At 45.6% G+C, this 21,229-nt stretch overlaps 1 protein-coding gene across 6 annotated transcripts in view; it reads right to left on the reverse strand.

Annotated features, from left to right (window-relative positions):
* Positions 1-283: 283 nt before the first annotated feature.
* LOC110539098 (adhesion G protein-coupled receptor B1) overlaps positions 284-21,229 on the reverse strand; it is a 121,234-nt gene continuing 100,288 nt past the window's right edge. For 3 of the 6 annotated variants that reach the window (XM_036943525.1, XM_036943534.1, XM_036943516.1), the window contains 14 exons: positions 14,576-14,679; positions 14,178-14,280; positions 13,822-13,972; positions 13,633-13,702; positions 13,182-13,248; positions 12,593-12,678; positions 7,694-7,792; positions 6,316-6,487; positions 5,986-6,081; positions 5,807-5,870; positions 4,181-4,848; positions 3,343-3,378; positions 2,853-3,011; positions 284-2,161 (listed from right to left, as the gene is read on the reverse strand). In XM_036943525.1, the coding sequence (XP_036799420.1) occupies positions 1,967-2,161; positions 2,853-3,011; positions 3,343-3,378; positions 4,181-4,848; positions 5,807-5,870; positions 5,986-6,081; positions 6,316-6,487; positions 7,694-7,792; positions 12,593-12,678; positions 13,182-13,248; positions 13,633-13,702; positions 13,822-13,972; positions 14,178-14,280; positions 14,576-14,679 (2,070 nt within the window). In that variant the 3' untranslated portion in view covers positions 284-1,966. The remainder of the gene's footprint in view (positions 2,162-2,852; positions 3,012-3,342; positions 3,379-4,180; positions 4,849-5,806; positions 5,871-5,985; positions 6,082-6,315; positions 6,488-7,693; positions 7,793-12,592; positions 12,679-13,181; positions 13,249-13,632; positions 13,703-13,821; positions 13,973-14,177; positions 14,281-14,575; positions 14,680-21,229) is intronic. The other 3 variants (XM_036943560.1, XM_036943551.1, XM_036943544.1) reach the window with 2 other exon arrangements.

Here is a 21,229-nt window from a genome sequence, read left to right on the forward strand (position 1 = left end):
GCTTCTTGATTTGAATTTTGAATTTTAGGATCCATTTAGGTATGGTCTGACAAACACGCTCTAACTCTGCCACCTTTCACCACAGATGAGGAAGTGCAACACTGGGGGAAGTGGTGGATTGAGAAGCATCCAATGCAACAAAACAGATATGTCTAGTTTCAACTGACTGATGTTGATGGGGAGTTTTTTGCTATGTAATTTAGATTTACACAGCGGTCTCTAGGCGTTTAAATAGGCTATATATTATGAATATTGTCAGTATAACGCACCAGGACAACTGATACTTTATTATATAGATATACTTTTATTAGAAATGTGACACATTCATTTTGTGCTCTGAAAACTGTACATTAACAAAGAGTCAACCCCTGTGAACTAAAAAGGTGGAGGGGCGGTGGAGGTTAAAGGTCAGGGGACAGAGGCCAGGGTTCATGTCAGACACGTACAGATCTGAGGAGGGAGTGACAGTCAGTGATACCAAAACACACACTGTTACATGGAGTTACAGAACACTCATATTCCAGTACCCTGAAAAGGATGGGAGGGGAATCATAATATGTGTCCGAAATGGCACCCTATTCCCTATATAGTGCACTACTTTTAACCTGGTGTTAATTCCTGTCATTTGACCTGGTCAAAAGCAGTGCACTACATAGGGAATAGGGTGCCATTTCGGACGCAGATGTAATGTGAATAATCATGGTCATAATTATAATAATGACAACAATAATTCCCAAGCACAGTAAGAAAGATATTTATAGGCTAAAATTCATTCTGTAGAACTCTGTTGAAATAATTACATTGCTGTACAACAGGACTCCAAAAGAGCCTTGTGCTTTCTCTGTGTGCAACTAATCCTAACCCCATACTGCAGAGTCACAACCTCTGTCATGTCCTATACAGTATTTATCATATATATTTTTATATTTATTCATTTCCATTGTCATTATTAAGCATCATTCTTTATATACTTTGTGACATGAGTGTCCTTCATTTTTTACCACCTGCATTTACCGAACAAGCAGAATTATATTTGCCACAAATGTACCAAGCCTGCTTGTACACCAAGCAACCAATCAACCAATCAAAACACTGTCTCATTGGCTTCTGCTGAGGTCATAGAAGCTTCCACCAACGAGATATGGCCATCTCGGCTTTCTGTGATGTCATTAAGGGCATCCGCAAATGAGATATCTCATCCTTGTTGGTCTATGCTGATGTCACTATGGCCCCCACCAATGGGAGGGTTTTCCACCCTTTGACTGACTGTGATGTCATCGGTCTGCTCCCTTCCTGTCAAGCGGGTGGGGACACTGTCTGACAGTGCAGTGGAGGGTGGGGGGGGGGGGCTCTTAGTTGGCATGGAGAGGCACATGGTTATGGTCCAGCAGTCTGCCTCCTCCACTGCCTAGGCGTGTTTGGGACATGTACTGGACATGTAGTTTGGTTGGAACATGAACTGTATGGCTGGTCCAGGTGATCTGTTAGCAGGCTGGTGAAGTGAGTCCATAGGCAGTCTGTCCTTTTAATCTACACTACCTACACCACCCAAATACCAAACATGGCTAACCATCCACAGAGATCTACCAGGAGGAGAGAGGGACTCAAGTATGTGTCCAGTGAAGTAATAATGTGGATAATAACAGACCAGATATATGACTTTCTGACATAGTAAACAAAAAACTGATTCCAGCAGCAATAAGAAAATATAACAAAATGCACCGCAAACCTGTTCTCATTCCCCCCATTTATCAGGCCATTCTCTCTCTCTCTCTCTCTCTCTCTCTCTCTCTCTGTCTCTGTCTCACCACTGCCCATTTCGTTGGTCATTGATCGTTGGTCGTTGGTTCCCAGATTGAGATGTGGAGCTGCGAGAAGGGACGAAGTCTGTCTGTCTGAGAGCTGGGCTGGGGGACGGGGTTGGCTGCTCTCTGTCTCTCTCTCCGTCTGTCTCTCTGTCTCAGTCTCACACCTCTGTCTGCAGGTCCATGAGCTCCTGTCCCACCAGAGGGATGGTGGCGCTGGCCTTCTCCCACTCCACGTTCTGCAGCTCCAGGGGAGAGGCCGCCAAGGGCTCCAGGTCCTTCCTCATCCACGATGGGGGAGATTGGGTCTTCCTGATGCCCTCCCAGGCTCTCTTACTGGGTGTCTGCTGCTTGTCCTGTTGGATAGAGGGATGGACAGGAGAGGAGAACAGGTGAACCAGAGAACAAACTTAATCATCAACAGATGACAGAGAGAAAGAGAGACAGAGATAGAGATACAGAGACAGAGAGATAGAGAAGAGAGATAGAGAGGACAGACACAGAGAGAAGAGAGCTAGAGAGACGACATAGACCCAGAGACACAGAGAGACACAGAGTCAGAGAGACACAGAGAGAGAGAGAGAGCGAGAGAGATAGAGACAGACAGAGAGAGAGTCAGAGAGGGACAGAGACAAGGAGACAGAGAGAGAGAGAGATAGAGAGAGAGAGGGACAGAGACAAGGAGACAGAGAGAGAGAGAGAGAGAGAGAGAGAGAGAGAGAGAGAGAGGGGGACAGAGACAAGGAGACAGAGAGAGAGAGATAGAGAGAGATAGAGACAGACAGAGAGAGAGACAGAGAGGGACAGAGACAGAGAGGGACAGAGACAAGGAGACAGAGAGAGAGAGAGAGAGAGAGAGAGAGAGAGAGAGAGAGAGAGAGAGAGAGAGAGGTGCTAGTCATGGAGATAGAATGGTAAAAAGAGAGAGTGGGAGAGGGAGACATGAAAAGAGAAAGGTAAAAAAAAAAAGGTGGAGAAGGGGAAGAAAGAGAGAGTGAGTCAGACAGAAGGAGAGAAAGAGATAATGGGAGAGACAGTGTGTCGTACGCTCATGATGGTCTTGTCGCTGCCTGCTGAGGACACACTCCACCTCTTCCCTGCCTTCCCATCGCCAGGCGGAGACGCCCTGTCCTGGTCTGCACTGTGGATCTTCCTGTTCAGGTCCTGGAACATGTCCTGGTGACGCTTCCGTGTGTGCATGATCTTCTAAATGAGACAATCACATAGGAAAATCCACCATCAGCATCAACCCTCCTTAAACTACAACATAGCTTGTGCAAGATCTTCTACATGGACCAAACAAATAAAAAAACACCCATCATAGAAAAATCATTCATCCACCACAGATGTCTACAAAGCTTAGATAGACTACTGTATATGATCTGCTATGCAGTCCCATGCACCATCATTATAAAGAAAAGGGGATTATGTCAATTCTAGTGGATTTTTAGAAGCAGAATTGAGACATTAGAGACAGTTTGTCAAAACCAGCAAGACATTATGTCAGAAGAAATGCAGTCAAGAAGTCTGAAATTACCTCAAAATCCAGCTCCGCGTAGCGGGATTTTCGTCTCTGGAGAAAGACATGAGGAACAGATTAAAAGACACATTCTGCTGTCATCTATATGCTGTGTGAGTCTGACGAGACAAAATGGTGATGTCTTCCTCACTGTTATTTTCAAATCAGTTCAAACGACTGAGAAAGTTTCTCAGTCATAACAGTGACTCATGAAAAAACTGAGCGTCCATGTTGGTTCATACTGACACCCTTGGCGTGAATCCTTGCAGTAAACAGCTTGTGATCGCGTGACCTTTGTCAGCAAGCAGAGAAAGAAAGGCCTGACCTTCAGGCTGGTTGGTTGTTGGTTGCCCTGGCAGCCGCGACCTTGCATGAACAGCATTTTGGGAGGGGAGCGAGTTTGGCCCTGAGGTGAAAAGACACCAGCAGGCTGAGAGGTCTGACTGTCTGCCTATCTGACTGGCTGGCTTGGCACGACTAGCTGTGTGTGGGTGTGTGCTGGTCAATGTAGCAGTCTGAGTTTGAGCTCCCCCACTGGACTGGCACAGTCAAGGAGAGAATACTAAAACCTGACCTTTTTAAAGATCTAGGTGTTCTGTCGAGCCAGTAAAGATAGGGATATTTCAGTACATGTTGCCACTACAGTGCTGTTACTACACAGAAAAGGATATCGACTATAAATATATCGCAACAGAAACTCTATGCCATGAATACAGTGCCACCACATACTGACAGGAAACGGCACTGGCTGATTTCAGGAACACCTGTCCCATCATTTGGTGAGAACATGGGGTTGTGTGTGTTTGTATGTGTGTCTATGTGTGTGTCTGTGTGTGTGTGTGTGTGTGTGTCTTACCTCCAGGGAGCTCATGGAGAGCGTGGACACGGTCTCGCTCTTGGACATCATTCCAGAGTTCCCAGAATCACCCTGTTCACACATGCTGTTGGTCATGTGGGATTCTCCGGAGACGTTCTGCATGTTGTGGACGGGCGACTCCCTCTCCGAGCAGGAGACACTGACCAAGTCTGCAGGCAGGCTCTTCAGCGCGAAACCCGGGACGCCCTCCACCCCCGCCGAGTTGGCCAGGTGGATGAGTCTGGTCTGGGGCATCTGCTGCTCAATGCTGATGTTGTACTTGGCCGTCGTGTCCTCCTTGCTGCCCTTTCCGGGCCGCCCCAGGGTGCCAGTGTTGTTGTTGTTAGGCAGGATGATGTACCCTGTGCCCTCAGGCCCCCCGGCCTCCCCTGTCCCCCGTGGAGACAGCTCCCCGTCCAGCTGTTTAAAGAGCTCCCCGTCACAGATGTAGATGGACTTGGCTCCCGGCAGCTCGGTGCTGATGCCCTTGGTGGCACCACCCTTCTCCCTGCGCAGGGTGAGAGTATGACTGGGGTAGTCTGCCACATTCTGGAGGTGGACCTTGGCCATGCTGGCAGGCATGGTGTTGAAGTTAGAGCCCTTCTGAAGGGTCAGGGGCTGGGAGGATGGCTTCTCATCACCCTGGAGAGAGGAACGCTTCAGAGTACCTGGGGGGAGAGGGAGGAAGGAGAGGGAGTGACAGAGAGAGAGAGAGATTTGAGAGGACGCAAAACTCAGAGATAAAGAGAGGGTGACTCTCAAGATGCCCAGACTTGGACATGCTATAGAATGAGTGCAAACCTTCCCACTGTTGATTGAACTAGTGACTACTGCCTTCCTTGAACTTCTGATCATTAGCTTGAAGATTACGCCGTGACCCTGTTTCACTGAAACTGCTGGCTTGCTGTGGTGTGCATCTCACTATTGAGCACAGGGCTAGACAACAGCATCAGACAACTTCCTGTCAGCATGACAAAATATCTTACAATCACTCCCCAGTCCCCACCGCTCCACACACACTCACACAAAGAAAAAGTCATTTCACTCCTTAGTGGGCTTGTCTGCTGTGTCTCGCGTCTCAATGGCGTTTCTGCTCCAGATGCTTTTCCTGATATCCTGTCTCGGGAGATAATCAGATTCCCTTCGTCTCCTAACGGATATCAGAGGAGAGCCTCTATCTGATGCTGCACTGTTGGTGGGTGCTTAATTATAGCACGGCCGGCCCGCCTGCCGGTGGATGTGGGGGAAGATGTGGGAGACTCAGACAACACTATTTATCCTCATATTACTGCTCAGCACTGATTCGCACACCACCGCCCTATTGCCAAATGGCTGAGCTAAATTGCGTTATGCTGCAGTAATGTGGTGCATCTCATGTCAAAACAGTGTTTTGTGCTTCATAAGGGCCGGCTGCTGGTCTGACAACGGGCGGAGAGGAGTGGAATGGGAGGGTGCTGCTAACACACAATACGCGTGCAGCAGAGAGGGAAAAGCAAGTGTAACTTTTGAATGACAGAACGCAAAGAAAAATCCACATGGATAGAGAGAGTTGTATAGGGTCTGACAGACAGACAGACAGGCGGACAGACGGACAGACGGACAGACGAACAGACTGCATAAACTCACTCTTTTTTTTGCCGGTACTCTTACCTCCTCTGCAAGCCATGTCGACGTCTTTCTCGAAATCAGTCTAACGAAGAAAAGAAATGTACAGAAAACCTGTTAACAAAGAGCATGTAATACATAGTATATACAAGTATATTAGACATTGTTTAAGATGAAGAATAACGTTTCATTGGTACTACCATAAGCTGAGCATGTCCGTTCTGGAAAGATCCCCCTGAGTCTCCATTCCCGTCCTCCTGGCGGTCCACTACCCGACACTTCACTGCCTCTTGAACCTACAGTACACCATAATAAACACAGAGGTCATGACCTTTCAATGTCATGGTCAGGTTTTTGTCTGCTCAACCTTTTCCCTTTTAGCTCCTAGTGGAGCACAGGGCCTCAACAACCATCCAATAAAAATAACAAATAAAATAATCATATTAAAAATAACAAATAAAAAAATAGTTTGTGACAGTATCATCAAGGTGAAATGTGTCAGAGTGACAACCGGGTGAAGAATGATTTACCTCTCTGCGCAGGATGCAATGCACCATGACGATGACGAAGCCTTCCAGCGAATCAAACACAGCGAACAAGATCTGGAAGAGGGAGGAGCGCCGGTCGGTGATGGCCAGGACAGCAGACATCCAGGTGAGGGCCAGGAGAGGCAGAACCACACAGGAGCTCCACAGCGACGCCCTGGAGGATGGGAGGGGAACAGCAGCCCAGGGTAAGCATTACAGACATGGGATTCAATGATACTAAAAACTACATGCAACTTTGTATTTACAATAGAAGCATGTCAAATTTAATACATACAATATCTACTCCTAAAAAAGGCATCTATGTACTGCATGTTGCCCTCGTTGTTGAAATGATTATGTACAGTATAATAAACCTATAACAAGGTATAGGTATATAGCCTGATGTTTTACATATACTTACAGTAGCTACCGTAAATATGCTAATATCACACACAAAAACATACATCCATAATCAATTGAAATATATGTTCCATAACTGACATATACAATATGCATGTACGTTTAGGATGTGTCAATAAAACATATGAGACCAAGAGCAACAGGAAAAGGAGGAGCTGAGGTGAGTAAAGGAGGAACAAAAGTGAAATGAAGCAAAGAAACGTAACATAAAGACAAACGCAAGAGGCAGAGGGCAGAGGTGTGATTAAGTGGACAGGGACTTGTCTTCTGGTCCATATGTTCCTACAGGACAATGTCTTTCTTTCCCTAACTCCTCAACTCTTCAGAGTCTTTGTTTTACATGTCCACTTGTTAACTCTGTCCTGAGTTGATGGAATGAAAGGTTTCTAGGTGTTGTTTAAAACAGATCCAAGCATTCAGACATACTCCCACTGAATAACACATTACATAAAATATAGCTACACAGGCCTGGCAGGCCTGGCAACAGAAACCCAAAGCACATGCACACACACACACGCACACGCACACGCACACGCACACACACACACACACACACTAATTGATAAGTCAAGTGCACTGCCCATGAAAACCTCCTCCATGCGGATACAGATGTAGAGTCACTGTATCCATCCCATAGCCTGGGGGCATTACATAGCTGAAAGCCACTGAGCCTTGCACTTTTACTCTGGCCTATATTAAAGCTGCTTTTCTGCTGTCTGTGCTTCACACAGACACACACACACAGACACACACACACACACCATATCTTACAAGAACAGCACTGTATAACTAATTCCCAATGATTCTCACGAGGGTACAGGGGAAGAGAGGAAACGAAAAGGAGGGAAACAAAAAGATATAAACAAGAGGAGGAGGAAGTAGAGGAGGCATATCAAGGTAAAGGAAACAGAGGTAAAGAAAGCAGTATAGAATATGTGGGTAAATAATTAGCAGGACTAACATGGCGTTACTGGTAGCTGTGGTAGAAACGTCAGCCGACGAGATAACTCCGCACTTGGCACATTTGAGCGTCATATTGTACAGTGGTACTGTCATCTGACTGCAAAGTAGTCAAATTAACACACGCTGTAACATAATACACACAGATGCAAATACACACACACACACACACACACACACACACAAACTTACACTCAGAGTGAGTCACAGTTCCCTCTCTCTCTCTCTAGCTCTCTCTCTCTCTCTCTCTCTCTCTCAGGGCTAAGGGGTATGTGTGGGGGCTGGGCCGGACAAGATACACAACCACATGGGTGGATATGTCACTAAAGGTTAATTTATTCCTCAATGATTGATCACTGCTCCTACTATATGTGAACACAACAAACGTATAGGGGATCCTAACCAACACCGAGTGAGTGGGATAATCAAGTCAACAAAGACACTACTGCATTATTCGAATCATCTTGAGTCTGTGCAGAAAAGTGCAGTGACACTGTTGCACATGATGTAGCTCAAACTAGTGATTCAAAATATGATTCATAAGTGGTTAAGGTAGCCAAGCTGTTCAGAGGTTAGGCCAGTAACCGAAAGGTTGCTGGTTCGAATCCCTGAGCTGACTAGGTGAAATCTGCCAATGTGCCCTTGAGCAAGGCACTTAACCCTAATTGCTCCAGTCAGTCACTCTGGTTAAGTGTCTGCTAAATGACCAACATGTAAGAAGAGAGATACATGTGTAACTTGTGCAGGTCCGATTCTTATTGGCCAGGCACCTGTATGTGCACTGGCATGAATACACATTATATTTCCCTTCTTCATCTTATTATTCACATTGTTGAATCCTTCATTTACGTGCATTCAGCTAAATAATGATGGTATTCTTATAAATGAATAAAGCAAATGTCTAATTAGAGACACTTCATGTGCCAATTCATGCTTTGCGTCTCAGTTGCGTTGTTTATTTAGCTTCCTAAATGTAATTGCTGTGAATATTTTCACCCCTGGTTATTTCTCCCTACGCCTCACTGGTCAGACTGATTACTTTATACAGGCATTGCTGAACACCCTGCTAATGCTCTCACGCACACACACGCACACACACATGCACACACACACTCATGTAGGCATGTACATACATGCAAGCACCCACATACACACACAAACACTCAAACACACGCACGCACAAACAATGAACTCAAAGTAGTGAGTCGTGACAGGCCTCCAATTAACCAATTAACAGTGTGTTTATGTGTGTTCATTACCAGGTGTATATCTTTGAATGTGTGTACGTTGAGTGTGTGTTTCTGCATGGCTGCATTTGAACAACACAAAGGATAGACAATGAATTCTAAAGATTTCCTGAGAAGCTGTTTCTCCACTGGTACTGTAATCCACGAATACTGTAGAGAATCATCCCAGTTCCCATCTAGCAGTCTATTTATGTGTCACCCCACTTCTCCAGTGTCTGTGCTGTCATCTAATCTCCTCTCATCACATCACAAAGCCCAGTGTGGCTGTGGCCTGCCTCTCTCTGCCTGGATGCCTGGCTGGAAGTAAGAGACAGAGTACAATCTCTACAATGCCTCTTCATCATGGATGACATACTGTCTGAGAAATAATACAGCAATAATACACGAGAGGGTATGTGATTACTGAGATTATTATCAGGACGTGATGCAACAATAAACTGTCCATCCCTACTTCAACACAATGGCTTGAAAGCTGTTTCATTAGATTAAAATACTCCCACAAGAAACACACATCTAGAAGAAACAGAGTTCGAGAAGAACAGTGTCACAAAATGGCCGCTCGTAAAACAACAATTAAACCATCGATTCCATATAGCCGCTGGACAGACGGATTAAAAATCACATTATAACAAATTCCATTTCAAGAAAAAAGGCAATACAACCAACACCCCCCCCCCCCCCCTTCTGCCATAGGCTGTGATATTAAAAAGCAATCAGTAGCTTTTGAAATACAACACCATTTCCCTTGTCTTTATGATGTGTAGATGACAGAGAGAGTTCAGTGAGAGAGAATGAAGCTGAGTAGGAAACACCCATATCCACAGGGACACATAGACCTGCTCAAATCAAATCCAGGTCTTCAATCAAACAAGCAATACTCTTCAGCTAAATGCTCACTTCGTTGTTCTGTCTCAACAATGTGGGTAGAAGAGATTAGATAGGTGATATCCTGTGGTTCCCAGTCGACAAACAAGGGTACAAAGCTTACCCAGTTTACTGGTATTTCTTTCACTTGGATCGTCCACTCTGTAACAATTGCCACTTTTTTCCAGTGAGTCTGGAAGGACCCAGTCTGTATAGTGACAACTAGGGTTAAAGTAACTGAACAGCAACCTCCTAACACAGTGCTAACACTTCCTGGAATGAAGAACAAGAAAACAGTACACCCCGCCAGCTCTGCCTGGATGGCTTTACAGTTGGCCTTTCCTCTTCTCTCCTGTCTTGTCCTCTACTCTCCTGTCTTTCCATTTTCCCATCCAATTAGCCTCTAATTTTAGGGGTGGAGGAAAGAGAGAGAGCCTCGCCAGTCAGCGAGGGTACATTTAAATCTCAGAGATATGAGAGAGCGGAGCCACGGTACGCCGTGCCTCATTAGGCGCATCATCTAGCGATCATTAATTATCTTGATTAAACATGTTAGGTATTGAAAGGCATGCGAGGGGGCAAAGAGGCTAACACCCTTCGGTTTTCCACGTATCCACTCTGCAGTGCCACCCTGCCCCCTTCCTACAGTCCCTATACCCCTCAGTCCAAGTATGCTTAACCTGATCCTTGCGAAAGCTGTGAGGGAGCAGAGGGGGCCCAAACAGTGAGTATAATATCAGATAATACCATGTTATCCTACTGTGTTGTGTATGTATCCATCTTCTTGTGCCACCTCTGCCCCCTCTCCCCTCGGTCCAGGCATCACTGATAGCCCAGTGGTCTGCTGCGTAACATCGGTGTAAAACAATCCTTAAACAACCCCCCAGTACCCACTGTGTAATCGAATGCACACAAACACACAGGCCAAAGCACAGACTCACTCATCTAAACACACACGAACATACACACACCCTGTCATATACTACTCTGTGCCATGTCCTATACTTCTGTCACTATTCATTCTGTATCTTAGTAATGTGACTACTTTGAACAGATCTATGGATCACAACCGTGTTCTAGATTTTGCACTGCAGTTTATGTTTATAGTTATTCTATACATCTAGTTCTTGTCTGGCTGGTTTTAGATGGGAGCTGGGATATTGATAGCAGGGAAAGACAATCTACAATTCTACTAGTTGGGGAGTGTGAGGAGGGGGTATTAAGCCAATCAGAGTGTAAGGAGGGGATATTAAGCCAATCAGAGAGCACTACTGCCAGGGGAGGAGATTTAGTGGGTGGTCCATGAGCAGGGCTGATAGCCAATACAGTCAACAACAGTGGGCGAGGCAGATTTTTTACCGAATCAGTGACGAGGTGGAAAGGGGGAGCTGAGATTGAGGTGTTCCTGATTGGAGAGGAGAAGCCCTGAGTGAGAGAGGGGGGGATTCTGTGCAAACTCAAAGAGAACGTTTCAGACAGCAAGAAACAAACTTGTACAGTTCAAGAATAGATCATTGCAGAGAGGCAAACATGTTGTTCAGAGAAAATAAATACATAAATAAACAACAACACAGTTGTATGTACTAACGATCGCCAATGAGGGCACAGAACAGCAGCCTGCGAAAAGGGGGGAGCAGGGTACACCGAAAGGTCAAAGGTCAACCCTGGGGTTATATAGGGACTAACCTCTCACAATGTTGGCGTGTATTGAACTGCACATGTATTAAGTAGCAGTAGTAAGAATAAACAAGGCAGCCTTTAAAGCAAGTACACATGGTTGAAGTAGGTTGAAAACCTTCCATCCCGTCTCAGCAGGATCTTGGAAATGCCCAAATGGCTGTAGTAAAATCTCCAACACAACACAGTATCAGACAGAGTATGTTTCATACTATAGTGAGTAGCCTTTCTAACAAAGCAACAGAAAATAAACACATTTCTATGGACATAGAGAGCATTAGCGGCGTACAATAAATCAAACACATGACATTATCGTGTGCTTTGAGTGATCTCTGAGGTCTCTACTCTATACCCATAGGGCCCCTGCTCCCCTTCCATATAAAACAATCAACGAAACAAAATAAAAGAGAAAGATGGATATACAGAAATGTACATTATATAGCAACACCTGCAAATGAAGAGAAGCTGAGTGAATGTGTAAAAGCAACATACAGTATATGGCAGAGTATAATGAAACCAATATGATAGCCATGAGATGAGCACTGACGCGCCATCTTGTTTCTTAATGAGAGGGTCTGATAACCACTGCATTCTTTCTCATCTTCCCTTTTCTTATATCTCCCTCCCCACCCTCCCTCCCTTGCTGCTCTCTTCTTCGATCCCCCTCTGTCAGACCTCATCCTCTACAAATCTTCCAATCATTGATCACTGTGTCTTATGAAAACATTCACATAATCCTTTCAATATCTGCTCCTTTTCATTTCCCCCACTCTCCCCTCCCCCTCTCTCTCTCTCTGCTCTCGCTATATCTCTCATCCCTCCCTCTCTCTGCTCTCACTATATTTCTCCTCTCGCTCTCTCTTACTCTCTCTCCCTCTCTCATTTTGTCTGTGCTCCTATTCTGTTATCTCCCCTGTTTCTAAATTCTGCCCCCCCCCACCCCCCCCCCCCCTTGAAATTGCTCTTATCAATTTCCTCATCGGACTCTTTCTTAGATCCCTGCGTTCTACACGCGAGAGCCAATGGCATCGCTAGCCCCGCCCCCAAGCGTATGCCCCCAGGCTGGTGATTGGTGGACCAGTGAGATGGATGTGTGGTAGGATAAGGCATACCCTGCCCTCTCCTTCAGTTTCATATCAGTAATTCCGTCTTTGGACACCAGTTTGTTAAATACGAGAATCCCGATAACCATGTTAACCTGTCAGAGAGAAAAGAGAGATGTGAACGAAGCAGCCAGATACAGAGAACAACTCTACAACCACTCTGTCAGTCTGACATGGGACTACAGAAATGATAGAGTATGATACATGCATGTGAATGATGTCAGTCCCACACGTAAACACAATAGCTTTACATATCAAACCTTCAGTGTATATATATATATATAAAGTTGTAACTGCTAAGCCAAGGTAATAACATGTAGTTAGTCAAGTGGTAGCAACCTTGCACATAGGGTCCATTGATGACTATACATGGTTGATGAAGATGTTAGTTAAGATAATGTGCAATCTATTGACTGGCTAAAACCAACAGTAGGACAGTATGTTGACTGCATTAAGCCAAAATGGTAAGTTTATGGTTAGGGCAAGATAAGCATTACAGTATCTGACATATTTCTGTGGCTAAATGTTCATCTCAGATCAGTAAAGCAACAACGTTTTCTCAGACAAATAGAGGCTGAGACAGAGAGATAGGAAGTACCAAGACTACAGCGGCAGCCGGTCCCACAAACGCATAAAGCAGACCACCTTCCAGAGACAGCCAGCAGCTGAGAGAGAAAGAGGAAGAGAGGGAGGAGGAGGAAAGGAAAAAGGCAGGACGAGAGAGTGACACCAAGAGCAGGTGAGAAGGAAGGAGAAAGACAGATGAAAAGAAAGAAAGATGGCATGAGAAAAGGGGTAGAGCGAGGAGAGGAAGAGGTCAGGTCAGATACCAGCAGTCAGGTCACACAAATACAACCCCCAAGTATAAGGATTCTGTATCACGTCTTAAATGCTCTTTAAACAGTTAGCTAATCCAATAAGGAAAGGTTTAGAAGAAGAAAGAGATATAGAGGTACACAGAAAGAACGATACAGAGAGAGAGAGACAGAATTACACTTGTCTAGACAAAGGGAGACACAAGGCAACAATATCAGGGACAGCAGACTCACTAGTTGACGGTGCCATATCCCTTAGCTTTGGTGAAACCCACAGAGACTGCCACAACCAGAGCAGGTAGACCTAAGGAGGAGGAGGGGGAAGGGTCAGTACTGGGAAGGGATGGGACGGACACACAGATGGACAGACAGAGAAACAGATAAAACTGACCCCCCCCCCCCCCCCCCCCCCAGCATCCTCACCCCAGCCCAGACACAGGAATCGCTTGCGGATGATGCGGTTCCTCAGCCGGCCAGTCACGGCCATGTATGACTGCCACGCCTCTGTCAGAACCCAACAGAACGACGACAGGAAGAAGAAATGCAGGAAAGCAGCGACCAGCGTGCAGATCACCTGAGAGAGGGAGAGAACACAAGATAGGAAGAGAGGGACAGAGAGTGAGGGAGAAATTGAAGAAGAGGCCGGAGAAAGAAGAGTGTGAGAGGGGTTGAAAGAGGGAACAGGGAAGAGAAGAAGAGATGGAGAGATGTGAGTAAAGCATCTTTACAAGACCTTGAGAGAGTACGTGGTGAGATACAGCTTGTTCATTGGCTCTTACCTTGTTCCGTGTCTGCGTCTGACCAATGAGGATGAGGGCGTTGGAGGAGATGATGGAGAGGCAGAAGTTGATGAGGATGACGGAGCGCTCGGAGCGAATGTACCTGAGGAGAGACAACATGTTGAGGGGTCCACACCTTTCCCAGTTGACCGTCAACCATCAACAACCACACCCATACTTCCTTCACTTAAACGGTTCAAAAGCTCTAGCCTTTTTACACTATCAAGCCAACCTGAACCGCAGTAGGCTGGCTCAGATTTAGTCCACTTTGTCCTTTCCAGCACGGTTCAAGCAACTATGGAGGATGTGTAACCAAACCAGCCTAATACAGGTCAGCTGGACATAGTAACTACTCAGATACCACTCGAAACAAAAGACCAGAGTCAGTGTGTTCTCACCTCCAGACCGACACATAGATGATGATGAGGAGCAGCAAGGTGAGAGAGGAGACTCCACAGCCCACCATCAGCGTCACAGAGGGAAGCTGCATTTTATCCATGTTCTGCAGGAGACACACATACAGTCAACAAACAGACTGTTAGGACTGTAAAATAAACGTAAAGAAGCTGTCTTCTTCTCCTAATTTTGGAAAATATTCTTTCTTCCACTCTCCTGGTTCAGGACTACACAGCTAAAACAGCCCCCCCCCCCCCATCCCCCCAAACACACGCACACACACACACAGACATGCGCAGTGCCGTGTACAGAGGTAGGTATATCTGGTATCTGATAAAGAGAGCAGGGAGCTGGAGAGAGGCTGGCAGGCAGGCTGCTGTTTGGGCCTTGGCTGGATATGGAGCAAGGTGACTCCAAGGTGAATCACTACACAGATTCTTAGCTGAAGACCATGAAGCACATTTTGACAGATTATATTGTCAGACGTGTAGTCTGATTCAGCCAGAGTCAAACATTCTACTATGAAACACAGCAAGATAATCAAACCTCCTGTAAAAGCATTGACAACAACAGGTCGCCGTCTCCATGTTCCCGCAGCAGCCATTATCTTAGTTGCCATGGTGATGCAGGATGTCGGTACGGTAGCGTGGCAGCAGCAGCAGTGAGGGAAGGAAGGAAGGCTCCAGCAACCCACTGACCCTGCGTCTGCTTTATGCATCTCACTGGTGTGTGTGTGTATGTGTGTATATGTGTTTAAGAGACTGCGTGCGTCTGCGTGCGTGCGTGCGTGTGTGTGTGCATTTCCGACACAATTTCCAGACTTGACTCATACATGCTTAGCAGCACTGACTGACGAGTGTTCCCTGCTTTGGCCTGAACAGAGTGAAAGCATCTAGCTGGCAGACAGTGTATCTATCTGAGGGAGCAGTGGAGCCTGCAGGCTCCCATGGATGTCATCCTGGGCATGCCACTCTCCCAATGCAGGCCAGGCGTGTGTGTTGACTGCGTTCCTCAATATACCATTATGTGCTGTACACAGCAGTGCTAACAGCGAGCCAAATCCAACATGTGGGTGTGACCTGTAGACTAGAGGATGTTCAAGAAGCCCATGTTCAGGAGTGTTGCTTAATGAAGTCTGCTTACTCTAGAAGACTAGCTTGATAAAACGTGTCATGTGTTCCAAAAGGAAACATGTTCTAAGGGCAGCTGTCTTTGCTAAGGTTTGCTAGAGGTGGTGTTGGGGGGTGGATGTAGGTGAATGGGTCTGATGGAAAGGGATAGGGATGGAGGGTTGGGGTGCCAGGGGGGGGTTGAGGTTGTGTTGGGGTAGCTAGAGGTGAGAAGCAGATGGAAGGGAGAGCACCAGTCTTATAACAGGGATATGGGGGGGGGGGGGGGGGGGGGAGAAGAGGAGGGGCGTCTATTCTATGGTTGGGCATTCCACCCTCAAGCAGAAGATAATTGGAGTTTATAGTCTGTCTTGTTTCCAGGTTTGATGTGTGCTAGAGGGCCAAATTAATTAAATCCTTTGATTAATCTGCACTGCGGTGAGTTCCCCTCTCTCTCTCTGTCTGAAGGAAAAAGATTACGAGTGCAGCCAAATGGAACAATGTCCGCTGAGACCGAGTAACTCTTACAGCCTCTTATAGTGTAGCCTCTTCCGGATGGGAAGTCTCTGTCTCTCTCACTAGGTGATTGCACTGTACGCAATTCACATCCCACATCCCAGCTCTGCCATTAGTGGAGACAGAGAGTCTCCACTAATGGCAGAGCTAGGATGTGTGATGTGAATTGCGTACAGTGCAATCACCTAGTGAGAGAGACAGAGACTTTCCATCCGGAAGAGGCTACACTATCCCAGAGTTGACCTAAAACTGCCTTCAGATAGGGTGCATATACAGTTGAAGTCATTTTTCAACCACTCCACACATTTCTTGTTAACAAACTAAAGTTTTTGCAAATCGGTTAGGACATCTACTTTGTGCATGAGGCAAGTCATTTTTCCAACAATTGTTAACAGACGGATTATTTCACTTAGAATTCATTGAATCACAATTCCAGTGGGTCTGAAGTTTACATACACTAAGTTGACTGTGCCTTTAAACAGCTTGGAAAATTCCAGAAAATGATGTCATGGCTTTAGAAGCTTCTGATAGGCTAATTGACATCATTTGAGTCAATTGGAATTGTACCTGTGGATGTATTTCAAGGCCTACCTTCATACTCAGTGACATCATGGGAAAATCAAAAGAAATCAGCCAAGACCTCAGAATTGTTTTTTTTTTACCTCCACAAGTCTGGTTCATCCTTGGGAGCAATTTCCAAACTCCTGAAGGTACAACGTTCATCTGTACAAACAATAGTACGCTAGTATAAACACCACGGGACCATGCAGCTGTCATACCGCACAGGAAGGAGACGCGTTCTTTCTCCTAGAGATGAACGTACTTTTGTGTGAAAAGTGCAAATCAATCCCAGAACAACAACAAAGGACCTTGTGAAGTTGCTGGAGGAAACAGGTACAAAAGTATCTATATCCACAGGTAAACAAGTCCTATATCGACATAACCTGAAAGGCTGCTCAACAAGGAAGAAGCCATTGCTCCAAAACCACCATAAAAAAGCCAGACTACGGTTTGCAACTGCACTTGTGGACAAATATCATACTTTTTGGAGAAATGTCCTCTGGTCTGATGAAACAAAAATAGAACTGTTTGGCCATAATGACCATCGTTATCTTTGGAGAAAAAAGGTGGAGGCTTGCAAGCCAAAGAACAACGTCCCAACCATGAAGCACGTGGGTGGCAGCATCATGTTGTGGGGGTGCTTTGCTGCAGGAGGGACTAGTGCACTTCACAAAATAGATGGCATCATGAGGCAAGAAAATGATGTGGATATATTAAAGCAACATCTCAAGACATCAGTCAGAAAGTTAAAGCTTGGTCGCAAATGGATCTTCCAAATAGACAATGACCCCAAGCATACTTCCAAAGTTGTGGAAAAATGGCTTAAGGACAACAAAGTCAAGGTATTGGAATGGCCATCACAAAGCCCTGACCTCAATCCCATAGAACATTTGTGGGCAGAACTGAAAAAGCGTGTGCGAGCAAGGAGGCCTACAAACCTGACTCAGTTACACCAGCTCTGTCAGGAGGAATGGGCCAAAATTCACCCAACTTATTGTGGGAAGCTAGTGGAAGGCTACCTGAAACGTTTGACCCAAGTTAAACAATTTAAAGGTAATGCTACCAAATACTAATTGAGTGTATGTAAACTTCTGACCCACTGGAAATGTGTTGAAATAAATAATAGCTGAAATAAATAATTATCTCTACTACTATTCTGACAAGTCACATTCTTAAAATAAAATGGTGATCCTAACTGACCTAAAACAGGGAATTTTCACTAGGATTAAATGTCAGGAATTGTGAAAGACTAAGTTTAAATGTATTTGGCTGAGGTGTATGTAAACTTCCGACTTCAACTGTAAGTCTCTCAATGGCTAAATGGTGGTCTTGATTTGTTGGTTGCTGTCCTGTATCAATGCAGATATACAGGTATACATACAGTATCATCGTGTTAACAGCTGTCCAACCATCAAGACTTTCTGGGAATCACCATGGAAACTAGTAGTTCAATGATACCTAGCCTGGGTGTGTCTAGTTTGTAGAGTCAGACTAACAGGCTTTGATTAAGACATTTCACTGAACTCTGTGTCTGACTGTATGTGACTCAAACCCAAGTAGGATAGCTTCTAAATGAACATGAATCAATGAATGAGTCGTGGTGTAGCTACAGCATGAGGAACAGTCTCTCTGATATAATGGGAAACACAAAGCTGTTCTGTGGTTCTGCTGAGTTAATTGATCTATGTCTTACTATCTAGAGGTCTACTATGGATTACATTTTCAAAGGCAGGTCTGTAGGTGTATGAACTGCGTACTCACAAACCCACGAGACATTCTAACAAATAGTTGTCTGTCTCTCATACACACACACACACACACACACACACACACACACACACACACACACACACACACACACACTAATTCATCCTATTCCCAAAAACACAAGCCTGCTGGGTTCAAGTTTGAGCCTTTTGATAAGACTGCAGTGAATTTCTCTCTCTCCTTCTACAGCCTGCAGCTGAGTAGGACTGACTGAACGTGGTAACATTACAGAAGACAGGAGAGGAGAGATGAAGAGAGTGAGTGATAAAGGGGCGGGACAGAGACCTACTATGTGGAGAGAAAGAGAGAAAGAGAGAGAGAGAGAGAGAGAGAGAGGCAGAGAAAGCAGCAGAGGAAAAGGATGTGGGAAAATGACTAAGCAGGAGGGAGAGGAAGATGGGATAAAGGGGTAGAGGAGAGACAGTGAGAGACTGGGTGTTTGTCATTCTGGGGCTGTATGAGGCTAGCTGCAGACAGAGGAGAGGAGAGGGGATGCGCCATTCAGAATGTGGCAAGTGTTGTTGCAGGAATAATTAGCTAGTTCAATATCCATGGCTGTCTCACAACCCCACTAGCATGGCAGGAGGGAAGAAGGGAGGGAGAAGATGAAAGAGAGGGAGGGGGAAGAATGGGAGGAAGAGAGAGAGGGGGAGGAAAAGGAGTGCCCTTCTCTCCTGGCACAGTACCAGGTGAATATAATTGCGACAATATGCTTCCCTTAGGGCATCTAAAAGCCCCCAGACTGCGACACTGCTGTGAAACGGCCTGTTGAGTGCCCAGGTAGAGAGGGGGATAAATAGAGGTAGAGAGATGGAAGGAGGAATGAGGGGGAGGATAACACTGTGTCCTGCCAGGGAGAAGCAGCGATCACTTGCGGAGTGCTATTAACACATGATGCTACTACGACTGCTGCCCATCGCACAGGCACACGCCAAATAAACAGTGTGTGTGTGTGTGTGTGTGTGTGTGTGTGTGTCGTATGTGTAACCGTATGCACGTGTGCAGCTGTGTGTAATAAGGATAGCAACTGCTTCTGTGTGTGTATAGCAAGTGATGATCTGTAAACATCTTGCAGAGGTGCACAAACACACACACAAACACACATTTCCAAGATCATCCCCCCCTGGCTGAATAATCGTAGCTCTAGGATGGACGAGGGGAAGACGGCGGGAGTGTGAGAGAGGGAGAAGAGTGAGATACAGAACATCAAACACACAGCTGCAGATTCTCAGGGCGAAAGACTGCCGTGTTTATTTTGCTTTCCTAAGACCCATCAAATCAAGCCTGTCCATTGCTTGCAGGTGCACATTTTCTCATCCTTATCCCCTTCTTTTGATGTAGCATTTTGGAACCGCCATATAAAAACCACATGCATATCTGAAACGAGTAAATGTCGCATCTGTCTGAATATTTTGGCCCAGGAGGGGTAAATTAATGGTATTCCATCCCTCCCTTCATCCATCCATCCATCCGTTCTTCCCTTCCCTCTATCTAGGCGTTCTTCCCTTCCCTCTATCTAGGCGTTCTCCCCTTCCCTCTATCTAGGCGTTCTTCCCTTCCCTCTATCTAGGCGTTCTTCCCTTCCCTCTATCTAGGCGTTCTCCCCTTCCCTCTATCTAGGCGTTCTTCCCTTCCCTCTATCCAGGCGTTCTTCCCTGCCCTCTATCTAGGTGTTCTTCCCTTCCCTCTATCTAGGCGTTCTCCCCTTCCCTCTATCTAGGCGTTCTCCCCTTCCCTCTATCTAGGCGTTCTCCCCTTCCCTCTATCTAGGCGTTCTTCCCTTCCCTCTATCTAGGCGTTCTCCCCTTCCCTCTATCTAGACGTTCTTCCCTTCCCTCTATCTAGGCGTTCTTCCCTTCCCTCTATCTAGGCCACACAGCACAAAGGCTGTGGTGGTGAATTAGTATAGGGTCTTCTATAGCTTTAAGAACCATTGGTGCCCGTCCATGCTGTTACCAGGGCAACTAGTGAACAACTGCTTCAGAGGCAGTTTCCAGTCTAATAATAACTAATCGCTCTGAATGAACACTTCCTCACAATGACAGTACTGGGCTTTTCATCTCGCCTCAGAAACTGGGCCACATTTGAGCGGTTTGAGCCATCACTGGAATTCTGCAGGGTTTGGTAAAGATATTGTCATATCAACACACCTATTTATCTCCAGCTGGAATCAAATAGTGATTATCTATGATTTATTCAGTTATTTCAGCCCCATTATATGTTATTGCATCATTTGATAATATTTAGGCAGCATGCATGGAGCATAGCAGCATTCCAATGGAGACATGTGCAGGGAAATATTATTTCATTTGTATTCATTTGTTACATTGGACAGGGTTCACATGAAATATGCAAGGATTCTGATCATGATTATAATAATAGCTTATCTAAAACCCTAAAATAATTGTTCACATAGACTAACAATTTCTTATTCAGCAGGTAATGTGTGCAAATCAATAGTCAACACGGTCATTTTGCAGTTGGAATATATAAACTGAATGTACCTCGACTACAATGTGTCATGTCGACACAAATCTCCCTTTTCTGCTCGGTGGGACGACTTGAAAGATGCCCAAATTATTTATTTGAAAACACACTGAGCACTTGCTGAATGGCATCTGCATGTCGCAAGCAAGAGAGAGGAGAGAGAGAGAGGGCGGGCGCGCGCGAGGGTGCTGTTGATACCGAATGGCAATGACGCCC

The sequence above is a fragment of the Oncorhynchus mykiss genome, chromosome 2 (assembly GCF_013265735.2).
Source record: "Oncorhynchus mykiss isolate Arlee chromosome 2, USDA_OmykA_1.1, whole genome shotgun sequence".
In the NCBI taxonomy this organism is placed as follows: domain Eukaryota; kingdom Metazoa; phylum Chordata; class Actinopteri; order Salmoniformes; family Salmonidae; genus Oncorhynchus; species Oncorhynchus mykiss.